Here is a 27,546-nt window from a genome sequence, read left to right as displayed (position 1 = left end):
GCTCAGCCCAGCTGTTCGCAGCTGTCCGGCCGCGGCTGCCCGGTCCCCTGCGCCCGCCGGTCCCGGCCGCTGCCCCAGGGCCCCACACCCGGTTCCGGCCCGTCCGACCCCGCACCGCGAGCCCGGCCGCTGCGGACCCCACCCGAGCCCCGCACCGCGAGCCCGGCCGCTGCGGACCCCACCCGAGCCCCGCACCGCGAGCCCGGCCGCTGCGGACCCCACCCGAGCCCCGCACCGCGAGCCCGGCCGCTGCGGACCCCACCCGAGCCCCGCACCGCGAGCCCGGCCGCTCCGGACCCCACCCGAGCCCCGCACCGCGAGCCCGGCCGCTCCGGACCCCACCCGAGCCCCGCACCGCGAGCCCGGCCGCTCCGGACCCCACCCGAGCCCCGCCATGTCCGGGGAAGAGGCAGCGGCGCCCCCGGCCCCCGCCGAGCCGGCCCCCCCGGCGGAGCAGCGGGCGGCGGGCGGCGGGGACGCGCCCCCGGCGGAGCCCCAGTACCGGGCCCTGGTGCTCTCGGGCTTCGGCGGCTACGAGAAGGTGAAGGTGCAGGTGCGGCGGGGCGAGCCCAGCCCGCGGCCCGGGGAGCTCGCCGTGCGGGTCCGAGCCTGCGGCCTCAACTTCGCCGACCTGCTGGCCCGGCAGGGGCTCTACGAGCGGCTGCCGCCGCCGCCCGTCTCCCCCGGCATGGAGTGCGCGGGCACCGTGCTGGCGCTGGGCGAGGGGGTCACCGGCCGCCAGGTGAGACGGGGGCCGGGGTCGGGGCAGGCGAGCCCGGGGGTGGGGGCGGGGAACGGGGGCCGGGGTCGGGGCAGGCGAGCCCGGGGGTGGGGGCGGGGAACGGGGGCCGGGGTCGGGGCAGGCGAGCCCGGGGGTGGGGGCGGGGAACGGGGGCCGGGGTCGGGGCAGGCGAGCCCGGGGGTGGGGGCGGGGAACGGGGAACGGGGGCCGGGGTCGGGGCAGGCGAGCCCGGGGGTGGGGGCGGGGAACGGGGAACGGGGGCCGGGGTCGGGGCAGGCGAGCCCGGGGGTGGGGGCGGGGAACGGGGGCCGGGGTCGGGGCAGGCGAGCCCGGGGGTGGGGGCGGGGAACGGGGAACGGTGGCCGCGGTCGGGGCAGGCGAGCCCGGCGGTGGGGGCGGGGAACGGGGAACGGTGGCCGCGGTCGGGGCAGGCGAGCCCGGCGGTGGGGGCGGGGAACGGGGGCCGCGGTCGGGGCAGGCGAGCCCGGGGGTGGGGGCGGGGAACGGGGGCCGGGGTCGGGGCAGGCGAGCCCGGGGGCGGGGGCGGGGCAGGCGAGCCCGGGGGTGGGGGCGGGGGAGGCGAGCCCAGGGCTGGTGACCGTCTGACGGTCTCGGGGCGCTCCGCCCTTCCCGCTCCCAGACAGGGGCGGCAGCTGGGCGATGCCCTGGCGGGTCCCTCCCGGAAAAGGGGCGGGGGGTCCCCCCCATTCCGGCCACCGCTCCGAGGCCGGGAAACAATGGGGGCTGCGGTGCGCATGCGGCCGGGGGGCTCGGGAGCGGCCGCCCCAGCTCGCCCCGGGGCCGGGGCCGGGGCCGGGGCCGGGCCCGGGCCCGGCCGGGGGGCTCGGGAGCGGCCGCCCCAGCTCGCCCCGGGGCCGGGGCCGGGGCCGGGGCCGGGCCCGGGCCCGCCTCTGGGTTCCGCCCGCGCCTGCAGCCGGAGGCGGCTGGTCTCGGGGTGGGGGTGGGCGCTGTTAGGGGCAGCGGCCAGCGCCCATGTGGGGAGGGGGGTGTTTGGGGCGATTTTCCCCTTGCTGTGGGGCTCTGTCTGGGGGAGGTGGGGCACCCCCACTTTGTGGCATATCAGGTCCTTGCGCCCCAAGCTGCATCTAAATGTCTGCAGACCGCACAGGTCCCGGATCTCCGGGATGGGGCGGGGGGCTGCCGGGCCCCCAGCTTGGGGTGGTGTCCAGCACATCCAGGTTTACAGTTGGGTTCAGTGGCGCTCAGCCCCCTCTCTGTACAAACTGTTCCCATGCCCTTGGCTGACAGTGGGACAATGGAGATGGTGATAAATCAGCCAATAATCCCGTAGCCTGGGTGAGGGGGGCGCTTCCTAGCCAGGTGCCTTCAAAAACTGAAGTCCCTTGGTTGTGTGATGCAACATAGGGATAAAACAGGTATTGGCAGGTATTGGCATCTTCCAGATACGTTTCAGGCCCCTGATACTGGCCATTACAGATATCCCGTGGCCACCAACGTAATGCCCTTTAAGCCGCGAACACAGTTTGTAATAGCTCTGTCGGGAGCCCCTCCTCATGCCTGTGGCCACGTTAACTAGTGGAAGCTAGACCTGTCTGTGATGGTACAATATCTATTCTGTGAGTTCAATAAAGAAACGTGGTTTTCGTTCAGCACAAGGCAGGAGAACAGGTTTCTGGTCTGTGCACAACCTATAGTGGGAGAATAATCTTGTGAAGGGCTGCAGAAATGACTAAGGAACAGAACCGCTTCCATATGAGGAGAGAGTAAATAGACTAGGACTGTTCAGTTTGGAAGAAAGACGACTGAGGGCGGAGATGGGAGAGGTCTATAAAACCCTGACTGGTGGAGAAAGTGACTAGGGAAATGTTATTTACACCTTCACATAACAGAAGAACCCCAGGGGGCACCCAATGAAATTAATAGGCAGCAGTTTTAAACATAAGAAAGTATTTCTTTGTGCAACTCACAGTCAACCTGTGGAACTCATTGCTAAGGGATATTGTGAAAGCCATAAGTATAATTGAGTTAAAAAAAAGTACTAGATAAGTTCATGGAGAATAGATCCATCAATGGCTGTTCGCCAAGATGGTCAGAGACATATCCATGTGCTCCGGGTGTCCCTAAGACTCTGACTGCTAGAACCTGGGACTGGATGATAGGGTATGGGTCCCTTAATAAATTGCTCTGTTCTGTTCATTCTTTCTGAAGCATCTGGCACTGGCCAATGTCAGAAGACAGGATACTGGGCTAGGTGGACCATTGGTCTGACCTGGTATGGCCGTTCTTATGTTCTTCTATATTACACTGTCCCTGTATTACTTTTCTCAGCAGGGGTTAGGCAAAGATGATTTCTCTTTATTGTCACTGTTACAAAAAGAAAAAACTGTTTCCAGATGGCCTATATTACCTGTGCTGGACTGAATGTCTATGACTGCTTCTCTACAAATGTAAAGTGTATCCGCCCACTCAGGGTGGGGCAGTTCCCATGAAGCTGGATTTAAATTAAACTGCTTTGAGGTCTCATTTTGTAGAAATGGGTTTAGTGAATTACAATTTAAATGGCAAAGAATTTCAATCTCATTAGGAGTTGTAAATCCAGCACTTGGCATATGTGCTGAGACATCACACTTTCTTGCGACAAAATTGTCTTCAAAATAAAAGCAGTGTACGCTGATTTGGGGGCTTCCATCAAAAGCGTATTTATGTGCTATTAAATGCAGTGTGTGTGTGCAACAAAGGTGGTCTGTGGAGATGATCATATTAACGCATCAATCTCGGAGGCTAGTTTCTCTATGTCATTGTCTTTATGGGCAGAGCTGATTGATGAATGTTACTTAAGAGCTCTTCAATAGTAGAACAAAGATTCTGTATTAATTAGCTTTTTCTAAATATATGTAATTCTTTTATTTAATGGTTGCCTGCTCTAATCCCACTGCCACTAGCATTGTGGATGAGTCAGTAGAGATGGTTGGCTGCTATAATAACACAGGTGTGCTAGAGAGGTGACTTGCTCAGGTGCAGGTGTGAAGCTTTCAAATTAGAGTGGGCAGAACTGTTGATTACAAACTGGTTGTTTTTATTTTGACTGGGATGTTTTGTCTCAACACTCTGTAGCTGCTGTCAGGTGCATCGTTCTACAATAAGGAGGAAGTTAGCTTTAATGATGTTTCAGACCTGGATATGCTGCAGGGGACAGTATATCTGCCTGTTTCTGATCGTTATGAGATATGTAATAAACATTGACTATGCATCTAACATGGCTTAATCTAGGGGGAAGGAGAAGAGCCTTGGCTAAGCTATCTGAGCATTAGAATACTTGGCAGTAATGATTTCCACCACAGATCTTCATCTGCTTTTAAGCTACCTAAATGAGTCTTTTTCTGGGAAAATGCAGCGTCTCTCAGACCATACTCTATGGATTCTTTCCTCATTTTTGGGTCTTTAAGTTTTAGTGCAGCTGATTACTGTTTGTCGTCTACTTGTTGTCCAGTTCTCATTTTGAGGAATTAAGCTGCTATATTGTATTCCTTTCTCCCTGCCCTCAAGAGTTTACAACCTAGATAGACAAAGGTTGGGATTGATTTCTGGACCCTCTAAGCGCTACTGCAATAAAAATAGCTTACTATTAACGTACTAGATCTGCTCTGGAACAACATACGGTATATATTTCATTTAAAGATCGGTTTGGGTTTTTTTAAAAACACTTCCACCCCTCGCCAGCTAATAGCAGGTTTATTTAATAGATTGCTGTTTTCATAGTTTCTCCCAGAGAGTTTAAATGGATGTTAATCTGTCTGGCAGATCAATCCTGAGTGTGTTATAAACATGTTAGTTCTGGGAGTCATGTCTCACTTCAACTAAATGGAGGACATTTCCAAGATCGTCTTGAAATTCACCACTGGTTGTAGAACCTTAAAATTACCATGGTTCCTGTGGCTGACACCCATCCAGAAGTGGTTAGTACCCTCCTGGCTTTCTTTCTAGCACGTATTGCTGTGCAGTCCCTAGGGCAGGGCTACTCATACCCACTTGCTGGCGAAGGGCTCTCAGCAGAGCAGATTGGAGTAGCAGAACGCATCTGTCTGACATCAGCAGTTTGGGGAATAAGTACAATTTAAAATAAAAAATAGCGTCCAGGTTCGGTAAACTTGTGGCTGGCTGCGTGACTGTTTGAACAGGGGTCATCCTTGCTGTCCCCAGGAAAGGAGGGAAGACGCGGTGATCCTACAGTGAGCTGAAGGCCGTGTGCTCAACCCCCCCGTCTCCCCCCTCCGTGTGTGTGCATGATGTATGTGGCAAATGCTTGTGCATGTGGTAAAAGGGTTCATGTAAAAGGTGAAGGATGCAGAGCATCAATAACCCTTTTTTCCTGACACTGCTGCCAAATAAATACAGGATTTCCTGCCAGCAAAGGAAGATGGTGTTTTCTTTTAGCATGAAGGATGCATGGCTCAGGAGCAGTGGAGGCTTCAGGGGTAAGCAGTTCCAGTGGCGTTGATTTTACATTGTCTCCAGAACCAGTTTCAGGCGTCCACCAGCATGCTGGGGGGAGGCTATTTATTGGCAGGAAGAAATGTCTAGCTATAACTTAATTTAAAAGGAGAATCTTCTTGGGAATCTGGCTAATATGAGATCAGCTGCTGAGGCCCTTTGTCTAAGGGTCACCTGGCTGGTGGCCTGCATGGACAGGAATCTCAGGGGAAAATAACTCTGTGCGCTGGCTGGAGCAAGCTGCTACCTGAGCCAGGTTCCAAGATCTGAGATTCTATCGGAGCTAGGTGAGGGCAGTGTCGCGGGGCAGACAGTCTTTGAGAGAGGGGAGATCAGATGGAAGAGTGTGGAGCTCTTATTTCTGTTTTTTTATGAGGCTTTGCATGAGCAAAATTGCGTGCTCATTGGAGTTAGCGAGAACCCCTGTGTTGCTCTCCCCTCCACCCCATACCTGGCAGCCTGAGCGCTGTTTCTGAATGCGGCCAAAACACGATTGGCCCCAGTTTCAGCGTGGAAGGCAATTGCTACAACTATTGCAAACGCTGTTTGCCAGCCTTAGAGCTGATGAGGCCTCAAGGGCACGAGCAGGTTAGCCGCTGCGAGGTCTTGCTGAGGCCAATGCAGCATGATTCTGGCGTTGCTCTGTAGATCACGGTTATCTTTGGAAGTTCATCGGACTGAAATGCCCTCTTTGTTCTGTTTCTCTCATTAAAGCTTTGGTAGCTCATTGACAGACGTGCCAAGTTTTTTTCCGTCACCTGTTATCATTGGGTAACAGAGTCGTGACCGTTTGAGACGTGTCTAGGGAATGTATTCGCAAAGCCTCTCAAACAAACCTCGATTATTAAATCTGATTCCGTTACACTCGCCCCTCCCCCCAGCGAAAACATTTCAGTTTGCTCAAGTGTAAATGCCAAACCCACACAGCTATGAGCCTTTCCGCTGCCTCTCTGCTGTCCAATATGCTGCTATCTGGTTTTGCTGGCCCCCCTCCCGACACACGAGGAACAGATGCTCCCTGTCTGGGGGGATGAGAGCAGCTCACTGGAGAGGCTTTGGGTTTCGTGCATCTGGAAGCAAAACTAAATTTGAAAGATTTGCACTCACACTGAAACTATGGGTACATCTGCATTGCAGGTAAACACCTGTGGTTGGCCCATGTTAGCTGACGCTGCGAGGGAGGAGGGTCCCAGAGCCCGGGCTCCAGCCCAAGCCAGGACATCTACACTGCAGTGTAGCTCCACAGATCGGCTGCGAGCCTGAATCAGCTGAGACAAGCCAGCCACGGGTGGTTAACTGCAGTGTAGACACATCTTGTCTTGTGTCACAGTACACAGCCTGTTCTCTGTGCTCTTAAAGTTACAAGAGAGGTTCAAGGTGGGGGAGCTAACATCTTTTATTGAATCCACTTCTGTTGGTGAGAGAGACGTGCTTTCGAGCTTGTGCAGAAGTCCAGTAAGTTCGGCATGAGGTGAGAGGACTGTGTTGTCCTCTGTACTTCCTGAATATAGAGCAAAGTGAAATCTGAGGGTCTCCTTAGGTGTCTGGCAGGACAGACTTAAGCTCTTAGCTTACCCCATGCACTTGGGTTTACTGGGTGGCATCTGAATGCAATGGCTGCACATTTTGAGAATTCGCTCCGTCAAGTTGCCACGTGGAAAGGCTTTTTCCACATGTGCATACCCTTAAGCTGCCTTTGAAGAACGTCAGATTCTTGTATCTGATAGAAGCATACGTAGTTTGTGGAGATATGGTTGGTTCATACAGTGGTTATTCCACGTGTCTTAGTTGTACGCTGTCCACCCCCTCCCAGTGCCATCAGAGAGTAGAGCTGGTTCTGTTGATATCATCCTTCAGCCGTGATGTAAGCACCGTTGTGATGTTGAGTTCACCTGCAGCCACGTTGTTTTCTGCTGTGATTCCCTCGGGATTTGCGGGGTCAGACCATTTAACAAACTGTCCTGGAAACTGCTCTTACGTTGAAATATTTCTCATCATTATCTGAGGTTTCTTTTAAGAGCAGAAGCTTAAAGCAAAGGCCTGTATTGTGGAAGGAAATCTCTTCTACACAAAAAGAAAAGGAGACGGCTGTTACTCTGAAACCTGTCTTCTACACAGGCTTCCCTGCTGATATCCTAGCAGGGAGTTTTTGGTGCAACTGTTGGACTCTGTGGCGAAATCACTTCCAAAAGAGGAGAAATATATGGAAATTGCCTTTGTGACTTATCAGCTGACTCGTATAACAAATGTCACATGCCTCTTTTAGTGCAGAGTTCAGAGGGGCTCAGTTACTTCCCCAAAATCCTTCTTCAGAAAACCCTTGAGGCATCAAGAATCTAGAACTGGTCATTGCACATACTGTTAAAATATAAAAAGTCTGGTAAAAAATGCAATGCTTTCCTAGTCACTCCCTCCCTGGACTGATGCTCCTAGAGTACCCCCTTCACAACCTCATTTGGGACTGTGAGAGCAGCTAACGTTTGGGACAGTGTTTGAGTTCCGGTGATTGGTAACTCCGCATTCCCAAAGTGTATTATATTGTTTCACAGCTAGAGTTGCTGCTTGAGCAGTTAGTATTGGCACTCCATAAATAACATCCTGAAGCACGCCCCAGAGCTCCAAGCCTTTGCTGGGTAATACTGACACCATGCCAGCTTTCTGCACCTAGCTCTGTAGTCGAAAGGCACCAGGCATGAATGTCTGGACGCTCTTAACCTTCCCTTAGTCATTCAGAATGAACAGTGATGCAAACAGAGCATGAAGCAGATGACTCTGCTGGACTGAACAGCACCTTAAAGTTGGGCATGCTATATTCAAAGACAGATCTTACTAACCCAGTGCAATCATCTGCCTAGGAGCCTCTGTCCACACGCAAACAAATTCAGCCATGAACATAAGAGCAGCCATACTGGGTCAGACCAATGGTCCATCTAGCCCAGTAACCTGCCTTCTGACAATGGCCAATGCCAAATGCTTCAAAGGGAATAGAATAGGGCTATTATCGGTTATCCATCCCATGTCATCCAGTCCCAGCATCTGGCAATCAAAGGCTTAAGGACACCCAGAGTATGGGGTTGAATCCCTGACCATCTCGGCTAATAGCTAGAGCCTTGTGCAATTATGAAATCTGTATCCACATCCAATCCATGCTTCCAAACATGGTCTGTGGATATAAAGCAGATACTGATAGGCCATTCCTAGGCCTATCCTCCAGGAACTTACCTAATTCTTTTTTGAAACCAGTTATAGTTTTGGCCTTCACAGCATCCCCTGGCAATGAGGTTGACTGTGTGTTGTATGAAGAAGTACTTCCTTTTGTTTGTTTTAAACCTGCTGCCTATTAAATTCATTGGGTGACGACCCCCCCCCCCCCCGTTCTTGTGTTATGTGAAGGGGTAAATAACGCTTCCTTAGTCACTCTCTCCGCACCAGTCATGCTTTTATAGGCCTCAAGCATCTCCCTCCTCAGTCGTCTCTTTTCCAAGCTCAACAGTCCCAGTCTTCTTAATCTCTCCTTATAGGGAAGCTGTTCCATCCTCTCAATTATTTGTGTTGCCCTTCTCTGTCCTTTTTCCATTTTTAATATCTTTTTTTGAGATGGGCAACCAGAACTCCACGCAGTGTTCCAGGTGTGGGCGTACTATGGATTTATACAGAGGCATTATGATATTTGTGGTCTTATTATCTGTCCCTTTCCTACGGTTCCTAACATGCTGTTCGCTTTTTTGATGGCCGCCGCACATTGAGCGGATGTTTTCAAAGAACTAAGCACAGAGACTCCAAGATCTTCCTTGAGTGGTAACAGCTAATTTAGACCCCATCATTTTATAGGTATAGTTGGGATTGGAAAACATAATGTGCATCACTTTGCACTGATCAGCATTGAATTTCATCTGCCGTTTTGTTGCCTAGTCATCCAGTTTAGTGAGATCCCTTTGGAACTCTTTCGTCTGCTTTGGACTTTACCCTGAGTACTTTAGTATCGCCTGCAGATTTTGCCACCTTCCTGTTTTACCCCTTTTTCCAGATCATTTATGGATATGTTGACCCATAGGTGATGGGGGGAGCACAATTGAAAGGATGGGGGGGGTCACGTGACCGCCCCACACATTGCTTCTGCTGCCCATCCATGGACCCTTTATATGCTCCCCTCCTCGCTGTCCTCCCCCCACTTTGCCCCTTCACCCACCACCATCCCCACTGCTCCTCCATAAACCCCCGGTGGAGCGCGTCCTGCGCCCAGCGCTGTGTGAACCCCTGGCGGGAGCTCTCAGCACACCTGTAGCCTGCCCACCGGGCTTCTTCCTCCCCAGCTGCCTCTGGCCGGGCCAGCGCCCCAAGAAAGCCCAAGACTCTCCTACATGGGGTGCTGCCCAGGAGGAACCAAGCCCTGCATGTACCAAAGCCGCCCGGAGCCCCTGCCGGTGCCAGGTGGATGCTACACGGGCACGGGGGAGCCACCCCTCAGAGAAACGCATGGAGTAGGGAGGGGAAGCAATTTCCAGCTGAACCTGCAGGCTCCGCAGCGGCCCCCTGGGCAGGGGCTTAGCGTCCTCTTCCCCCCGCTGCCCCGGTCCTGGTCCCAGTGAGCATGGGGCTGCTCTGTCCCCTAGGCGACGGGCGCCCTCCCCTGCTGAGCCACCTCTGGCTGGGCTCCACGGCCGCTGAAGCCCCTGCAGTCAGGTTTTCCGGTGCACAATGCCTCTTCCCCCAACAAATTGATGAACACAATGTCTGATCATTCTGTTCTTTACTACAGTTTCAACCAGTTTGCCAGGTACTGAGGTCAGGCTGATGGGCCTGTAATTGCCGGGATCGCCTCTGAGCCTTTTATAAAAATTGGAGCCACGTTAGCATCTGGTCCAGAGGCTGATTTAAATGACAGGTTACATTCCACAGTTCTGCAGGTTCATCCTTTGAGTCCTTCAGAACTCTTGGGAGAATATCATCTGGTCCTGGTGACTTATTACTGTTTAATTTATCGGTTTGTTCTAAACCCACCTCTATTGATGCCTCGGGTTGGGATAGTTCCTCAGATTTGTCACCTACAAAGAATGGCTCGTGAATCTCCCTCACATCCTCTGCAGTGAGGACCTCTGCCGGGGTGGCCAAACTTACTGACCCTCTGAGCCACATATAACAATCTTCAGAAGTTTGAGAGCCGGGGTGCACCTGCTGGGGCTCGGGGCTTCAGCCCCATGGGAAATGCCTGTTGGGAATTGGGGCTGAAGCCCTGCTCCTGCTGAAGCCCCAAGACCCGCCCCCCTGCAGAGCAGAAGCCCCGACCCCACCACCCTGCTTCAAGGCAGAGGTCCCGAGCTCCACCCCCAGTCTGGTAGGTAGAGAATGGGGGGAGTGTGAGGGGGGCCCCTTGAGCTGCACTTTAAAGGTAAAAGAGCCGCATGTGGCTCAAGAGCCACGGTTTGGCCACCCCAACCTATTGACAGAATCATTTAGCTTCTCTGCGTTGGCTTTGTCTTCCTCGAGTGCTCCTTTACCACCTCAATCCTCCAGTGGCCCCACTGATTGTTTGCAGGCTTCCTGCTTCCGATGTACTTAAAAAACATGTTGCTAATAGTTTTTGAGTCCTTTGCTAATTGCTCTTCAAATTCTTTTTGGCCTGCCTCATGGGAAAATTCTGCGCTGCTTAGAACAGTGATGTTGCTGCAATGCCTGGAGAAGTCAGAACTGCCAGGTATATAAACCAGTGCAGGAATCTCTGCAGAAGTTGTAGAACCAGAGAGGAATTTGCAAGTGTCTGCAGAGAAATGCATGGTATAGCTTCAGCTCCATGACTGGGCTCTTCCGCACAATGTCTGTATCCATTTCAACATCGTTAAAGTGCTGGATATCCTGTTATTGTTTGAGAGCTAGCAATGAGAATGGTCCCTGCCCTAAAGAGTTTACACCAACCACTGTGCCACTAGGAGCCAACGGAAAACCTGAAGTGAGCCCCTGTGTCAGTCTTCTGAGCTGCCTGGCAAAGTAGAAAGTACAAATTCTCTCCACTGTGGTGTCATGCTTACATCGCTAGATCACATGGTCCCAAGACACTGCTGCCTTCAAGCAGACAAGGCCCCTGTTAGAGAGGTAACTCTCAAAGGGAAGCAGGTGTCACAGAATGGCTCGAGGCCTTGGACAACTCCTTGGTCCCTGTTTTGGGAATTCTCCCCCCCACCCCTCCCTGCCTTGCCTCAAGTTTCAGCCCAAGCTTCATGTTCTAAGTGAAACTAAACTCCAGAAGTTTGCTGCTCCCTTTTCCAGTCCAGTATGTCACACCAAGCCGGGCCGACACAGTGAGTAGTGTCGTGTCAGGGAGCCTGGCTAGGGGGATGGCTGTACGTGTATTGAGTCTGTGGAGGAGGCAGAGAGTCTTGGCATTCCCATCCAGAGACCAGGAGCAGTCCAGGCACTGGAGGCCTGGTGCTTGTGCTGAGTGCTGTGGGCTAAGTGCAGACTGGGATGCACAGGATGCTGGGTGTGACCTCCCTGCCGACCCAGAGCATGCCACTATCCGCCCTCCCTCTCTCTCTCTCTGGCCGTAGGTTGGTGATAAGGTGATGGTGCTGGCCAGGGCAGGGCTCTGGCAGGAAGTCGTGACTGTCCCAGCCAATCAGACTTTCCTGATGCCTGACGGAATGAGCTTCGAGGAAGCAGCCGCCTTTCTGGTCAACTACATCACGGCGTACATGATCCTCTTTGACTTTGGGAACCTGAGACCCAACCAGAGCATCCTCATCCACATGGCTGCCGGTAACGCACGCCCCGACGGGGCTCAGTCTATGGGGAGTTGGCTTCAGAGCGGCCAGTCCAGCTGCTGGGAGGGGACATGACTTAGGCTCTTGGACAAAGAGGTGACGACCCTGATATAAAGGCTTACACAGATCAGTTACACAGGTGCTGGGTTGGCAAAATATCCCACTGCGCTATTGGCTGATCCGATCCACACCCCGGCCTGTTGGATGGCACACGGTAAAATCAGATGGGTCTGGTTGTATTAAAGCCCTGAGCGCCATAGTGAGGTGGCAGATCCCAGGGCCATATTAGTTCGCCTGAGGCCATCAAGCTCTTAGGCTCAAAGCATGAGTTTTTCTGAGCCGCAGACAAACCCTTCGCGCTCAGATTGAGCCGTGGCATGGAGTCAGGTGTGTGTGTGCGGGGGAGGGGGGGAGCACCACAGCCGGCGGCTGGTTTGTCTCCTATGTCCTGCCCGCGCCTCTAATTCCCCCGTTGTTGCCTGTTTCAGGGGGGGTGGGAACAGCCGCCATTCAGCTCTGCAAGACGGTGGAGAACGTCACCATCTTTGGCACTGCCTCTGCCTCCAAGCATGACGCCCTCCGGGAAAGCGGGGTCGCTCACCCCATTGACTACAGGAGTATGGATTACGTGGAGGAGGTCCGGAAGATCTCCCCCAAAGGTACCGTGAGGGACGGGGTGGGATAGGGCTCCCCTACCCCGCTACAGGCCTATCCCTCAGCAAATGGAAGGAAACAGCCTGTTACTCTTTGTGCAAACTCTCTCTAGGAGTCGACATTGTCTTGGATCCACTGGGAGGATCGGACACGTCCAAAGCATTCAACCTCCTGAAGCCAATGGGCAAACTCATAACCTATGGTAAGTATGAGGGAATGATGCGTCTACCGAACAGCTGATCAGTGGTTCTCAAACTTTTGCCCTGGTGACCCCTTTCACATAGCAAGCCTCTGAGTGCGACCCCCCCCTTACAAATCAAAACCACTCTTTTTCATATTTAAGACCATTATAAATGCTGGAGGCAAAGCGGGGTTTGGGGTGGAGGCTGACAGCTCGCGATCCCCTGTGTAATAACCTCGTGACCCCCTGAGGGGTCCTGACCCCCAGTTTGAGACCCTTGGCTGACGTCAGCAGGCCAGATTCCCTGTAGGGTGGGGTTATGCATTAGCGCCTGGGGGGTGGCTCTGCATGAGAGCACTCGTACTGGTTTCCCCTAGCCAGGTCCTGAGGGAGAGCAGCCCACTGTGGCTGGTTACCACAGTAGTCTGAGCTCTAGATTCTGCCTTGTCTGGAGGATCACACAGGTGAGAGAGCCAGATTCCTACTGGGGGTTTGGTTCGCTCATGGCTCATTTTGAGAGCTGCAACCCTAGGTTCCTGTACTCTTTCCCTGCCCGAGAGATGCAATTCACTCCACTCCATACGCTGACCTCTGCCTTCGGTATCAAATCTCCCCTGCACAGAGAGTTGTTTCCCAGTCCGAATACACACATGCAGGGCGAAGTGGGATCTGTGTCCTGCACACGGGATCAGTTGCAGTGAGTTTATCCTGGTTCAGGCTGACTTAATTCGCAGCACTCACAGAAGCTCACTTTTTTTTCTGTGGGGTGTGTGGGTGACGCGGTTTGAAGCTACCGAATACTTCTCTCTCCGTTCCCCAGCTGCAAAACACAGCGATTCTGTCCCCACAGACAAAGCCCTCACACAGCCCGACGGGATATGCAGGAATCTCACGCTGACTGCATTCCCTCCCTTGGCATTGGCCTCCTCACTCTGTGGACTGCAGAGTGTTTTGGCAGGATTAACCATTACAGCGGGCCAGGCTCCGAAACCCTATCTTGGGGTGGATTCGGCCAACACGGCTGGCTGCATTTTAGCATCAGCAGTACTCTGACGTTGCACCAGTCTCACTGGCTTGGCACCTAAATCTAGCTGTGTTAACTTGCTGCCTGTCCTAAGATAAGAAACTGTCCGGTTTTGAATACTTACCCTAGCAATGACCCTGCACATCTGCTGGCCCAAAGGGGTCTCTGTTGCATCACTCAAAGCCTATTTGCTTCTGCCTTTCTTTGGTAGATCCTGGCCTTACCTGATCCTGAGTGTGCAGGTGGAGCGAGTAATCTGTGCTCTCTGAGCTGTCTTAGATCTGGTGCACTGGGTTCTTCACCAGGCATTAGCTTTTTGAGAGCTCTGAGCGTGACTGTGGCCTTGACTTCCTCCTAGGGGTGGCCAACCTGCTCACTGGGCAGAAGAAGAACCTGGTGGCCATGGCGAAGACATGGTGGAACCAATTCAGTATCAACGCTCTGCAGCTCCTGCACCTCAACAAGGCCGTGTGCGGCTACCACCTGGGTTACATGGATGAAGAATTTGAGCTCATTGGGGGTGTTGTGGCCAAGCTGGTTAGCCTGTACAACCAGGGCAAAATCAAACCCAAAATAGACTCCGTATGGCCCTTTGAGCAGGTGAGTCTGAGTCGTGGTGCAGGCTGGCAGCCTCCATAAGAGAGAGAGTGCTGCAGGGAAAGCTGCTGCTCCTGTTCCTAGCTGGGTTCAGCAGAGTTCTGGGTCACGGTCTCTGGGATTGGTTTTGTTTTGCAGTCGAGGTCCCAACCAAGATGGGCTGCGTTGTGCCATGTGCTGGATCTGGACACATTGAGAGAGTCCCTGAGCCAGGGAGCTTATAATCTAAATAGACAAGCCAGACAAAGGGTGGGAGAAGGAATATTATTATTTCCATTTCACAGACAGGGAACTGGTCCAGAGAGATTAAGTGTCTGGCCCGGGGTCACACCGGGAGCATCAGAGCTGGGAAATGAACCCAGATCTCCTGCATCCCAGTTCAGTCTCAGCCACAAGACCACCACTCTCCCCCCGCAGTGCTCTCATGCAGAGAAGAGCAGTGCAGCGTGTCCTGGAACTGGCTGGGTGACTGGCATCTGAACTAAGTGGCTGAAGCCTTCAGCACTCTGTGCCCAGTGTCCCTTTGATTTCCACTGGATTTGGAGCGTCAGGCTCTCTGAGGCAGGAACTGTGTGCGCCCTGTGCCTTGCGCAGTGGGGCCCTGATCCTCAACTGCACGCTAGCACAATTCAGATAATAATTGCTCTCCCCTGGGAGACCTGGGTTCGAGCTCCACCCTGGAAGCTAGGCCAGAGGTAAAGGAGTGCAGCCCTCTTGTTCCTCCAAAGCTCTGGCTGGTTAAGGAGCATCGTCCCTTTTCTTGCAGGGAGTCTCCTAGTGCGTTAACCTCTACTTGCCTCCCCCCCAGTCCAAACTGGAAGGATGGAGATTGGATCTTGGAGCCTTGAGGATGGGTTTAAATTGGGGCACTGTGGATTACAGGAGACGCTGACTTGCTTAGGGAACTTGCACTCAGCAGTGTAAACCAGGGGGGCTGGAACAATGTGTACAGTGGGGGTGCTGAGAGCCATTAAACCAAATTATAAACCCTGCATATGATGGAAACCACTTCAAGTCAGGGGGTGTAGCAGCATCCCCCGCACTCCTTGTTCCAGCACCTCTGGTGTAAACTGAAGCAGATTATCAAGATCGGTGCTGTTCACAGAATTAATGAATCTCCTCTCCGCCAGGCAGAGAGCTACCAGCAGGAACTCAGCTTGGATTGCTAGTGTCAGAGCCAGGTGTGGCTGCTAGTGGTAACAGAGCGAGCAGAGAGTGCCAAGCGCTAAGTGGTATCTTGGAGCAGAGACCTTGGGGGAATCTGGAGTAAAATGCAGGAGGCCTCTAGGGGCTGGTAATGTGCTGGGTGTCTGCATGACTGATTTCCGTTGGTCCATGTGTGGTAAGCCTGGAATCGCAGCTCATCAGAGAGGTGTGTGTGTGCAGGAGAATTGGAGAGTGAACTTGCACATCAGGTAGCTTCACCCCAAAGTCCCCTGTACAGTGCTGTGAGGCCTTGGGGCCGCGGAATCCCTGGGGCCAGAGCAGGGGAACCCCGCTGCAGCGGTGGACGGCAGAGTCCTGGGGAAGAGGCCAATGTACTGATTTCACTCGACAGCTGTTGGCTCCTACATGCTCCTCACTGGGTTTGGGTTGGCACGGGCTGCGGTTTCTCCCTGCGGGGAGGGTGGGGAGAAGGGGGCGTATCCTGCTGAGTATGTGTTCTTATTGTGTCCTGCAGATTCCTCGCTCTGAGTGGGAGACATCCGTGCTTGTTCTCTTCCCCTTAGCAGAGTAACTCTCTGTCTGTGCCTAGGGCTGCTCAGTGTGCCCTGGGAACTCTCTGCTTAAGCAGCCAGCCCACGTAGAGGAGGAGCCGTGTTCCCAGCCGTGGGAGTGTTGTCCCCAAAGCACAGGCTGCCCTGCAGAAAGCAAAGGGGGAGTTGGGAGTGGCCATGGGAGGAGTGTGGCCAGGCTTGTGCTTGCCGTTGGGAGTTGTGGGTGTATTGGATGCTCTCATCCTTGGCGTGGGGAGTGTTGGAGCCGGCGGTGGACCTACCCGAGTCCCTGGCTGCGCGCTGCGGGTGCAGCCTCTGCACTCGGAGGCCCAGCCTGGGTCCCAGGTGCACCTCGGTGGAAGGTGTTCTCACGTCCGAGGCCAGCAGTTCCCGTGGGCTGTTACTTGCGTAAATTCCTGAGCTCTCCCTCGCCTACACTCCCTCCACTTCTCCAGCAAAGCTTTGCTGGGAGCCCCTGTGTCCTCTCTGCAGAGAGGGGCGGGTACCTGACCCGCTCGTTTCCGGGGGGGCGGGAAGGGGAACACTGAACATACAAAGAGCAGGAGAATTAAGTCACTTTCTTCTTGTTTTAAATGCCTTTTAGACTGAGGTTTTGAGGCGTTCCCAAGCTGTGGACGGAGAAAGGGCTAAAGGGCTGAGTTACATTGATTAATTACAAACAGCAGCGCTGCACACTGCATGTGGGGCGTGTGCTGTGCGTGTCATACTAGAGACTGCATTGAATCTCTGCTCAGTAATTACAGAGGAAACTGTATGTGGGTGGGTGGGTCATTTTGTTGCTTTACCCTCAGATTTTTCTGCTGATTGGAAACTGAGGCAGCAGAACAAAGTGGAGATGCTGCAAAGTGAGACTGCGGCTTCCTAAACGGCTGTTACACATTTCTGCATTTGGTGCATCTTTACGTCCAGTCAAATTCTGCTGTAGACTCTGGGCTCTCCACCCTGAGCTGTCTCTGGGGCTGGGGGAGCTCTTACAAAACTAGATCTTTCTGCTAAACCCCGCATGTTGTAATAGGTGGATTCAAACCAGCGTTGCTAACGAGAGAATTCTCCTGACACAGACCCTGCCCTGCTCCGCTCAGTCACATAGCACAGCGATAGTTTGCGATGATGGCTCTGCAGAATGGTCTTTAACAGTGTGATGAAAAAATTCCCAAACCAAGTATTCTAAAGGGCCCTAAAAGAGTTGAGGATCAGAAAACAATGCCTGGCTGGAGGATGGCAGAGAATTACTGCACTGGTTTCCTGTCACCATTTGTGACCTAGTCCAGAGTTAAACAATGACTTCAGATGAAATGGGCTCTGAGAAAAGAGCTGACATCTTTATCACTTCACAGCGAGAGACCAGGACCGGGATAGCAGGGGTCCTGTGGGTCGGGATTCAGGGGCATCTGCAGAGCTGGGAGTGAGGTGCACGGGACTGATAACGAATGGGACTCTGGGTTTGAAGATGAGCTGGGATGTGGGCACAGTGCCTGCCACAACATGTCTTGGTTTCAGGCACAACACAGCTCCAAAGACTTTAAACAGGTTTTAGAGGGGTAGCGTGTTAGTCTGTATCAGCAAAAACAACGAGGAGTCCTTGTGGCACCTTAGAGACTAACAAATTTATTTGGGCATAAGCTTTCGTGGGCTAGAACCCACTTCATCAGATGCATGGAGTGGAAAATACAGGAGCAGGTATAAATACATGAAAAGATGTGAGTTGCCTTGCCAAGTGTGAGGCCAGTCTAACGAGACAATTCAATTAACAGGAGGATACCAAGGGAGGAAAAATAACTTTTGTAGTGGTAATGAGAGTGGCCCATTTCAAACAGTTGACAAGAAGGTGTGAGTAACAGTAGGGGGAAATTAGTATGGGGGAAATTAGGTTTAGGTTTTGTAATGACCCAACCACTCCCAGTCTTTATTCAGGCCTAATTTGATGGTGTCCAGTTTGCAAATTAATTCTAGTTCTGCAGTTTCATGTTGGAGTCTGTTTTTGAAAGTTTTTTTTTTTTTTTGGTTGAAGAATTGCCAACTGGAAATCTATCTGCAACTGAAATCAACATTTAAAAAAACCCTGACTCCTTTCCAAGCCTGGGGCGAGTGCTGTGGTGCTGTTAAAAGTCCTTTAATCGAGTCTGTCTTCAAAGGAGATACATAAGGTGGCTGGAATGTAGTCAAATGACCACTTGACTGCTGACTCTCCCTGAGCTCCTTGTGTCTGCCCAGAGCAAGGGATTGTCTGGCTAAGCTGCGGTCACATGGTGTTTTCTCTGGAGATAGTGGTGGTTCTGTTAATCGTATTGCCCATTGTTCTCTGCAGAGATTGTCAGCTTCTGGCATACACTAGAATTGCTTAACCCTCCTCTACAGCTCCAGACCTTGAGATCAAACATAACCGTGTGGGGCAAGAGCAGGGCTGGAGGGAGCTGTGCGCCCCTCCTGCCGAGTGGGCCAGAATCTCCACTGGGGAGCTGATTTGTAAGACAGGCAGCCTGGAGTGGCTTTCTTACCGGAAAGCTGCTGGCCAGTAGCAATCGTGGGAGCCAGGGGTTAAGTCTCAGGAGTTTGCTGGACTCTACCAAGCAGCTTCTGGAGCCTGCCGATATAGCTCTGATTTCAGTCTAAGCACGTCAGGCTGCCCGAGCTCAGAGCGGCCCAGGAAGTCTCTGCTTCTCTGAGCTTAACTGTCCAGGCTGCCTCATAGGTGTTGGGCAGAGGCCACCCAAGTCATCTCCGCTGTCAGTGAATGGATAGTAATGCATGGAAGTGTGTTAGCCCTTCAGGCCCAGCCAGGGGCAGAAGTCCTCTCCAGTGAGGAGCAGAGCTGGGTGACTTGTTCCCCTTCACCCAGAAAGAATAGCTGCTTCTCAGGTCTCGACAGCAGAAGCCAAAAGAGATGGGGGGAGATTCCCGTAAAGGGTCTCGGAGTAACCTGGGCCCAAAATACAGAGGTGCAAAGGGCTTAAAGAAGAGTGATGGAACTGTCTCTCCACTAGGGAGTCTCACCGAAGGGCCAGCATGGCGTGGCAGGAGGGCGCTTGCTACGCTAGAGCAGCCAGTCTCCAGGGGTGGGGGAGAGAGGGGTTTGGCAGGGACGTCGCTGCAGGAAGGAGCAGATTTCTCTTTCCGATGGTAGTTTGTAGCCCCTTTGCTGCTAGCAAAGCGTGTGCATTAGCTCGTAGCCGTTGGTGTCAGATTGGCTTCTGGCCCATGCCTGTGCCATGCTCTCGCTGAAGCATTCAGCTAGAGCTACGGGGATGGAGACACCACAGACAGTGGAGGCAGGGCTGGGGTGTTCGCCCCATTTAGAACCCAGCATGGTGGCCCTGAACATGCACCAGGAGCATTTTCCTGCCCAGTCCTGGGACTTCCCAAGCCTGCCCTGACTCGACAGCAGGTGAGGGAGATGTTTGCCCAAACGGAAGTGCCTGCTAGATGTTAAGACCGTGCTGTCGGCTTTGTGTTGGGAAGTGCCGTGGAGTGGGCCCTTCTTTGAGTCCGGGGGATGCAGCTGGGAAACCCTTCCGGAGCCGGGGAGACACTCCGGTGCTTACCAGGTAGTTAGTTAGTTAGTTACCTGGTAAAACCTCTTATGTCGGCCTCCCCTGCCCTTGGTTCTGATCTCCCTTTCCTCCCGTTCCCTGCAGTCTGTTTAAATTAACTCTGGCAGGAGGCATGTGGTCCCAGTGCATCACTGTGCTGATCTCCTCCTGCCGGAAAGAGCAGCTCCTAATGGGACTCTGATTGCATTACTAGCAAACAGCTTCTGCTCTGCCTGCATTGATCTGGCCATCCACTTTGCAATGAGCCGGCACCTCCCAGTGGCCTGTGCATGCGGGAGCGCGGTGCCCCAGAGAGACGCAGGCGAACATCAGCGTCTCATCAGCATGTCTGCTTGGCATGGTGACGAGGACAGCGCCTTCCAGGGAGCTGAAGGCAAACTGCTTCTTCCGGGCCTTCCAAACTGACTAGAGATGGAACGGTCCAAGCCTGATGTTCTGGGAGCCTTCACCATAGGGCGGCTGGACTCGGCAGCACTGCCGGTTACTCCAGCTGGGGCTCAAAGCAGCAGGATCTTTGTGGCTAGCATGAGATGTCCCTGCAAGGTGCGCCAATGGCCCTGTCCGCTCTCCTCTCTGGTGGTGACCACTGAGTGGCACGGTCATCTGCAGACATGGCTCATCCCTGATGCAGCATGGCTAACGCTGGGGGCTAGAATGTGCTGTACCTTTTTAGGCAGAGCTCCCCACTGATTCCAGACTGATGGTACTGTACGGCCTTTGCCTAGTGCTACATGCTTTTCACCCTTCCTGACACTAGGCTGTCTCTCAGTAGCTGTTTTGGCACAGTTTGTTTGTGTCGCAAGAAGCCCTAGCAGTGCCAGTGTAACCTGTTGGACATATTCCTCCTTCCTCCCGGCTCTCTGTTCAGTGGGACGCCCTGGAGTGCGCTGCCCTGGGCCCATGTGCTCTGAGCGCGCTCTCCCCTGTCGAGGCAGCGTGGGATAGCTGCCCAGGAGTACCCAGCTTTCTCCGTTGTGTGGGATGTGTGAATGTCCAGCAGTTGCTGACCCGTGGTTATGCTGTAGATGAAAACGTCACTGTGTGGACACCCCTGGGCTGGCATGTCGCCCGAGTGGTGCAGCGAGGCAGGTGTGGATCTCCTTTCACGGGACTTCTTTCTTTCTAGGTGGCCGATGCCATGAGGCAGATGCAGGAGAAGAAGAACGTTGGGAAAGTCATCCTAGTTCCTGAACTGCCGAAGGAAGAACCCAAAAAAGAGGAAAACTAAAGCAAGGAGACCTGTCTGCAGGTTGTGAATTTGTGGTTTAACTCCTAACCCTTTTGGGACCTGGGAATGGACGGCTCAGTCCCTGCCATCTTCCCCATTAAGGGAATGATAAATTTTTAAAGCCAGTTCTAGGACTGTGAGCACCTTGGGTTGTGAATCATATGCACCTGCCATAGCCAGCCTCTCCCAGGTGTGATTGTGTAACATTGAATGTGACACCTCCAGCCTTAGCCCTGCTTTTCTCACCTGGTTGTTATATTTCCTTTCCCAAATTCCAAACCAAGTTCTTCTTCTCTGGCAACGCCTCTCTGGCCTCCAAGCAGTCAGTGACTAATGGCTGCGTAGTATGTTGCTGCAAAGTGTAAACGCAAATTGTTATGGCAACCATTGACTGTCTCCATAGAAACCGAGCCCTTTTTGCAGTCTTAAGATGCACGTTCGACAGACGAATGTGCCAAGCCAGAGATGCTTGTCAATGAAATTGCTGTAGGAAAAAAACATCAGACCTTACGTTGTTCTAGTGCTGGTTATTTCTTTGCCATTATTCCTGCTGTCACAACACTTCCCTTCCTCCTCCCCTCCTCTTCCCCACACCCCCAGTCCTAGGCCTTTAATGCCAATCAGCTGGCAAAAGGCCAGTTTTTCTAAGCCCAGCTTAGTATCTTACATGCTGGTCACGCTGTAGCTTTTTAATTTGCTGTTCCTTCTCTGTTCACGCTGCATGTATCCTGAGGAGGAGTTAGGCTGGTGCTATATGAATACTAAAGAGAAATTTCAATTCAACAATTTGCTCTCGTCCATTTTCTGCTCCCAAACCGTTAGGGAAAGTCTAAACCAATTCTGTGGTCAAGGCTGGGTCTGGAGACTGAAAGAACTCAGCTGTGTCTCCGAAATGACTGACCCATTTGTGTTGGCTCTATGTGCTTTGTTAACGTTGGGCTCTGAATGTCCGTCAGGCTAAACTTCACCCTCGTGTTTGTTACCAAGGGCTGCAATGTGAAAAGGTGTCTGCAAGACTGGGACAAAACAAGCCTCATGGTCGGCCTTTGCTTCTGCGGTTGTGTGTGCTAGGAGGGGGATGCTGCAGCTCTAGAAGTGAGCAGGCCCAGTAAAGTCTGCGCTGGCATCCTCCCCCTGGGCCAGCCTGTGGTTCTGAGTGAGTCACACGCTGTCTGGGCTTAGACCTGTCGAACCCGCTGGCGTGAGGCTCTCGCCTGGTTAGATCCTGGCTTTTGTTTTTCACTTTCCATTCCAGTTTTAATTGGCTTTTCAGATTCTCCCCTAGTCCCAGGCTGTCCCCATGGCCTCTGCCCGTCCCTATGGCTGGCTAGCTAGCGCCGAAAGGGGGCTTGCAGCTTGTCTGCTCGAATCATGAAGTGCCAGTGTTTTCAGGGTACTTCCTAGTGCTGCTGAGATGCTGGGAACTGCCCAGTGGGCTCCTCTCTCTAGGAAGAAAACTGGGCTTGCCCATGCCAGGCGTGCAGGTAAAGCTGTGGGTGGGAACCTGAACGGTTCAGTCTGTGAGCATCTAAACTTGTCCTTGTTTAATGTCCTGACTGGCGCCGCCCCTTCCAGTGGTGCTCGGTCTCCTGCTGCAGTCCCAGGACTTGGCGCTTGTCAGGTTTGGCCCTGCTGGGTGGCGGATGGCGCAGTAGCTCAGGCTTTGCTTGTATTTTGGATTTGGTAACTGAAGGGACCAAGCCCCCACCTACCCCCTTTTCGTAAAGGTGCCATAGCAGAAGCAAAATGCTGCTCTTAAGAGCAAACATGGATCTCCTGGGTCCCTCCCCCCATTAAAGAAAACCTGGCCCAGCATCAGCACGAGGACTGTATTGTGCAAGGAAAAGGAAGGCGACGGTCTCTATTAGCTGCAGCCGCCCCAGGAGGCGTAAGTGGTGCTTCGCTCAGCCATGCGGTTTTATCGACCTAGCTCCCAGAGTAGACAACGCTGCTCCCAGCGACACGGCCACCGCCTCCTCGGGGGGCGCGGTACGTACGCCGACAGGACAAGCCTTCCTCTTGGCGCAGGCAGCTTCTTCACGGGTGCGCTACAGTGGGGCAGCTGCGTTATCTCATCAGTGCAGCCTGGGTTTCAGTTCCTAGCTCTCTGACCCTGCTGGGCTGCATGAGGCCTGGAATCTGGAGGATTCACTTCAGGTAAAAAATGGTGCCCAACATTTAGGACTTCAGAAAGGGAACCACGATTGGGTTCAGACCCTCTTCTGTCTTCGTTCCTTCCATTCGTGACACGGGGGTTGACTCCCCTGATGTGATGCAGCAGAACTCACACGCACAACTTTTTTCTAACCTTTTCTAAATACAAACTCTCCTCGCTGGGTTTTTCCCCTCTCAGAACCGCTCCTGCCCAGTGAATTAGATTTTACTTTCCATTGTTTTGTGCCATTTCACTGCAGATTTGTAAAAACAGTTCAGACACTTGTTTGCTATAAAAGGAAAAGCCCAAGACCTACTCTTGTCCAAATCTTGGCTTCACCTTGAGACAGGAGGAGTCTGGACTAACTGCACCGCAAAGCTTCAGGTTCTCTAGAGTCTTTGAAAGGGGGAAAATGATCCCACTTTCCTACTTCCCTTGGCTCTACTCTGCCAGCTGAGAGCACCTGGTGCCTTACTCTGGCCCTATCCTGGGCACTATCGCAAGGCTTTTGTAGTCTAGTCCCCCTTTTGATACAGCGTGAAGGAAGCAAATGGGAATATCTTGTATCTTCCTGTAGGACAACTCTGACGTATGCTGCATTGCATAGAAAACAGTATCTCAGTGCCTTTTCTAGACCACTTGTAAGACTAGCAAGTCACTGAAGCCTTTGCCATACTGGCCTCTTAAAATACTGCCAAAAAACTAGTGTGCTGCATAATAGATATGGCTTGTGGTACACAAGTGACCTAGCTCTGCTTACCCTCCGCCTTGATATACTCTTCGTACACGTGCGTTTTATGGACTCTCCAGGCTGATCCCTGGAAGCTCCTGCTCCAGAGCCTAAGCAGCAGTGCCTGCCGTAAGGCAATGCCTCACCCAAGTTGGCTGCATTTGGATGTGGCCAAAGGTGATGTCAGCCTGCCCGTGCGCGTCAGTATCTCTAGGCCTGTCCTCTTGCAAAGCTTTGCTGGTTGTGGCCTCTCCTGAGGCTGAGGACGTTGAGGGTTTGTCGCCATTGCGGAGACTCTCTGGAATTTCTTTTCTCTTTGTTTGCAATGTGTAGCTGATGGTGAATTTTCTACCTATAAACTTCTCATGCCCTTTTCAGTCTGACTTCTGAATCCTTCTGAGCAATTAGGTAGTCGTGATAAGAGATTAGCATTGACTCTGCACCCCAGTAGCTACGTTTTCTACGGAAGATTAAGTGTAACCTTGCGCTTTACTGCCTCACTGACTAATGCTCTGTTCTAGATTTTATAGTAGCCTTTATTTACCCTGGCGTTTTAGGGCCCAGTAAGTATTAAACCTACTGATTGTCAGACTTAATACAACTTTATTACCAGTGTCTCAAACAACTTGTTAAACAGTGAGTTGTTTTAGCAAGGACCAAAGCACAATGCCATTCCACTCCAGAAGATGTCTGATTAGAAGGAAGCATGCTGAACAGTTGAGGGCACAGCTGGTGTCATCCAGGGAACAAAGAGTGCCACGTTGCCTCTTAAATTGTGCATCGTTCCAAAATAACTGAAGTGCAGCTTAATGTTCATTTTGCTAATTGATCATTTTGACTCAAATCTTGTGCCATGGGTGCAAAATGGCTGAAGGGCAAAAGTTTGTGTCGTGATGCTATGAGCACTAGCTAAAGGTTTCTGTGTTCCCTGCACTCTCTCCTGCTCCAGTTTGCAGGGTCTTCTGCCTTTGGTATGTATGTGTAGATTGTGAAATCCAGTGGTATCTGTCTAAGTGTGACCTAACCATCATTGCTGTATCTGTTACCAAAACTGCCAGTCCAGGAAGGGGCCCTTAAACACAACTTTACGTACTTTGCCATCCTCAGGCGGCTTTAGAACTAAAAAGCTTGTTTAGTTCAATAAGAAATTTATTAAAGTTACAAATGTTTCTTGCACCTGGGAGATGGGAGTGGAGCTCAGCTTGCACAAACATAAGCCCTGTTGAGAACCGTAGCTACATCAAGACTGTATTTGAGAGATGGGGAAAGGTCCTACAGACACCAGGGAAAGGAGTTTAGCTGCATGTTTAGTTACAAACCAGCTGTGTGAAGTAGAGTTGTGGGCATCAGACTTCAACCAATGCAGGAATCTGACCCATCTGCAGCTGCTGTCAGAGGTATAAGACCACTCCTGTTGCCAAATGAAGTCTTGGATGCCCCAAGCGCTGGTGATGGCAGAGGGTGACGGGCAGGTAGCGTATGAGCACGGTGTGAGAATGCGTTGCTCTTGGAGCCTCTTACGACACATGGCAGTGTCTGTGCCGTCCAGCTGATTTGCGGAGATGAGATACGAGGGGCTGTTGTCCTACAGCACGGCGCCTTTAAAAATAATTATATTCCGCTTTGTGCGTGTAACCAAGTTGAACAGAAAGCGATTGTGCCAATGCTGTTTACATGACTACAACGTGTAATGCTCTTCTGCCTAACGTTACCGTATGCCTTACGTGTTTCAAATGTTAATTAAAAGCATAACAAAATCCTTGCTGGCATGTTTCTCTGCTTGTGACAATACTGGGGTTAAGCATAAAGCAAAAGTCCAAGGGTTTGTCAGCGGCCCAGCAATCTATCTGTAGTTCCCTTTGTCAGACCCGGGCAGGCCCCTGTCCCGTCCATCTCACGCTCGTTCGTGTGACCGAAGAAATCTGGGAGCAATAAATGCTCCCCAGTCTGTCACAGAATCGTAGACTTTAAGGTCAGAACGGACCATTCTGATCGTCTAGCCTGACCTCCTGCACAACGCAGGCCACAGAATCTCACCCACCCACTCCTGTAACAAAGCCCTCACCTATGTCTGAGCTACTGAAGTCCTCAAATCATGGTTTAAAGACTTCAAGGTGCAGAGAATCCTCCAGCAAGTGACCCGTGCCCCACCCTGCAGAGGAAGGCGAAAAACCCCCAGGGCCTCTGCCAATCTGCCCTGGAGGAAAATTCCTTCCTGACCCCAAATATGGCGATCAGCTGAACCCTAAGCATGTGGGCAAGACTCACCAGCCAGACACCCAGGAAAGAATTCTCTGTAGTAACTCAGATCCCACCCCATCTAACATCCCATCACAGGCCATTGGGCCTATTTACCCCTAATAGTCCAAGATCAATTAATTTCCAAAATCATGTTATCCCATCATACCATCTCCTCCATAAACTTGTCAAGCTTAATCTTGAAGCCAGATAGGTCTTTTGCCCCCACTGCTTCTCTTGGAAGGCTGTTCCAGAACTTCACTCCTCAGATGGTTAGAAACCTTCGTCTAATTTCAAGTCTAAACTTCCTGATGGCCATTTTATATCCATTTGTTCTTGTGTCCACATTGGTACTGAGCTTAAATAATTCTTCTCCCTCCCTGGTATCCCTCTGATATATTTATAGAGAGCAATCCTATCTCCTCTCAGCCTTCTTTTGGTCAAGCTAAACAAGCCAAGCTCCTTGAGTCTCCTTTCATAAGACAAGTTTCCCATTCCTTGGATCATCCTTGTAGCCCTTCTCTATACCTGTTCCAGTTTGGATTAATCTTTCTTAAACATGGGAGATAATGTCAATTTGGATCAGTAACTCTGGGATGGGAGCCAAGGTGGGAAGATTCAAGACCTACCCTACGGGTTTCAGATAGCCATTGGCTCATGCTTGCAATGGGCGTTAGTGGATTTAGCAACAGAGCGGCTAGCTGAAAGGTGAATGGGATAACCAGGCAACATGAGCCGGGCAAGCTCTTGTCAAGTCCTGCAGTGACCCGCACAGCAGAACCTGGATGGGTACAATTGTCACCCCTTGTTAATAGAAACTTATCGGGGGAGCATAAACCGATGTTAGAGAACACACGTAGAACTACTGGACTGCTTCTCTGCTGGCACGAATGCTAAGCAGCCCCGGAAACATGCTCTAGGCAGGCTTGAGCCTCTACCCCCAGACTTTCAAGCCCACCCTCCCCCTTCCCTTTTGTGGGGCTGAGTATAAGGCAGGCATCTCCCCTCTGGAAGAATGTGCTGGGTCTGAAAGAGGAGCCTGAGCCCATAGAGCCGGCTGAAGAAGATCTTGGTGCCTGACTAAATATTCTTAAGGATGTTTTTCACCCCCAACTCTTCACCTTAGAGCTCTTAAATATTGGTCCAAGCTTCATCGCAGCGCTGTAACACACAAGCGAGCGAAAACGAGGGTGCTTGTCTCCGATGTGACAGGCTGTCTCCCCTCCAAGCTGCCACCCCGCTGCAGCGGCAGAGAGCCGTTCTCTGACACAACTTCTGGGGCTAGGTTATAGGGCTGTTGTGCTCAGGCCCAATCACGCTTGTCGCTTTCCCAGCAGGCTCAAGAACTGAATGGAGTGTGAAGTCCCCTCTTGGCCCAATGACAGCCTCTCCACTTCAGAGGGGAGGCTTGTTGGCCAGGGCTGGGGGGAGCTGGTGCTGTGGGTAAAAGGAGACCTTCACCCCAAGCTCTGGCCA

General features: G+C 52.4%; 1 protein-coding gene across 1 annotated transcript; it reads left to right on the top strand.

Moving 5' to 3' along the window:
* VAT1 (vesicle amine transport 1) lies at positions 1–25,589 on the top strand. Its single transcript, XM_048830032.2, has 6 exons — positions 1–742; positions 11,761–11,968; positions 12,462–12,632; positions 12,740–12,829; positions 14,191–14,432; positions 20,846–25,589. The coding sequence occupies exons 1-6, from the start codon at positions 395–397 to the stop codon at positions 20,945–20,947; spliced, it is 1,161 nt and encodes a 386-aa protein (XP_048685989.1). The 5' UTR covers positions 1–394; the 3' UTR covers positions 20,948–25,589.
* The last annotated feature ends 1,957 nt before the right edge of the window (positions 25,590–27,546 follow it).

This window comes from Caretta caretta, chromosome 27 (genome assembly GCF_965140235.1).
Source record: "Caretta caretta isolate rCarCar2 chromosome 27, rCarCar1.hap1, whole genome shotgun sequence".
In the NCBI taxonomy this organism is placed as follows: Eukaryota; Metazoa; Chordata; order Testudines; family Cheloniidae; genus Caretta; species Caretta caretta.
This window is presented reverse-complemented; position numbering and strand designations above follow the sequence as displayed.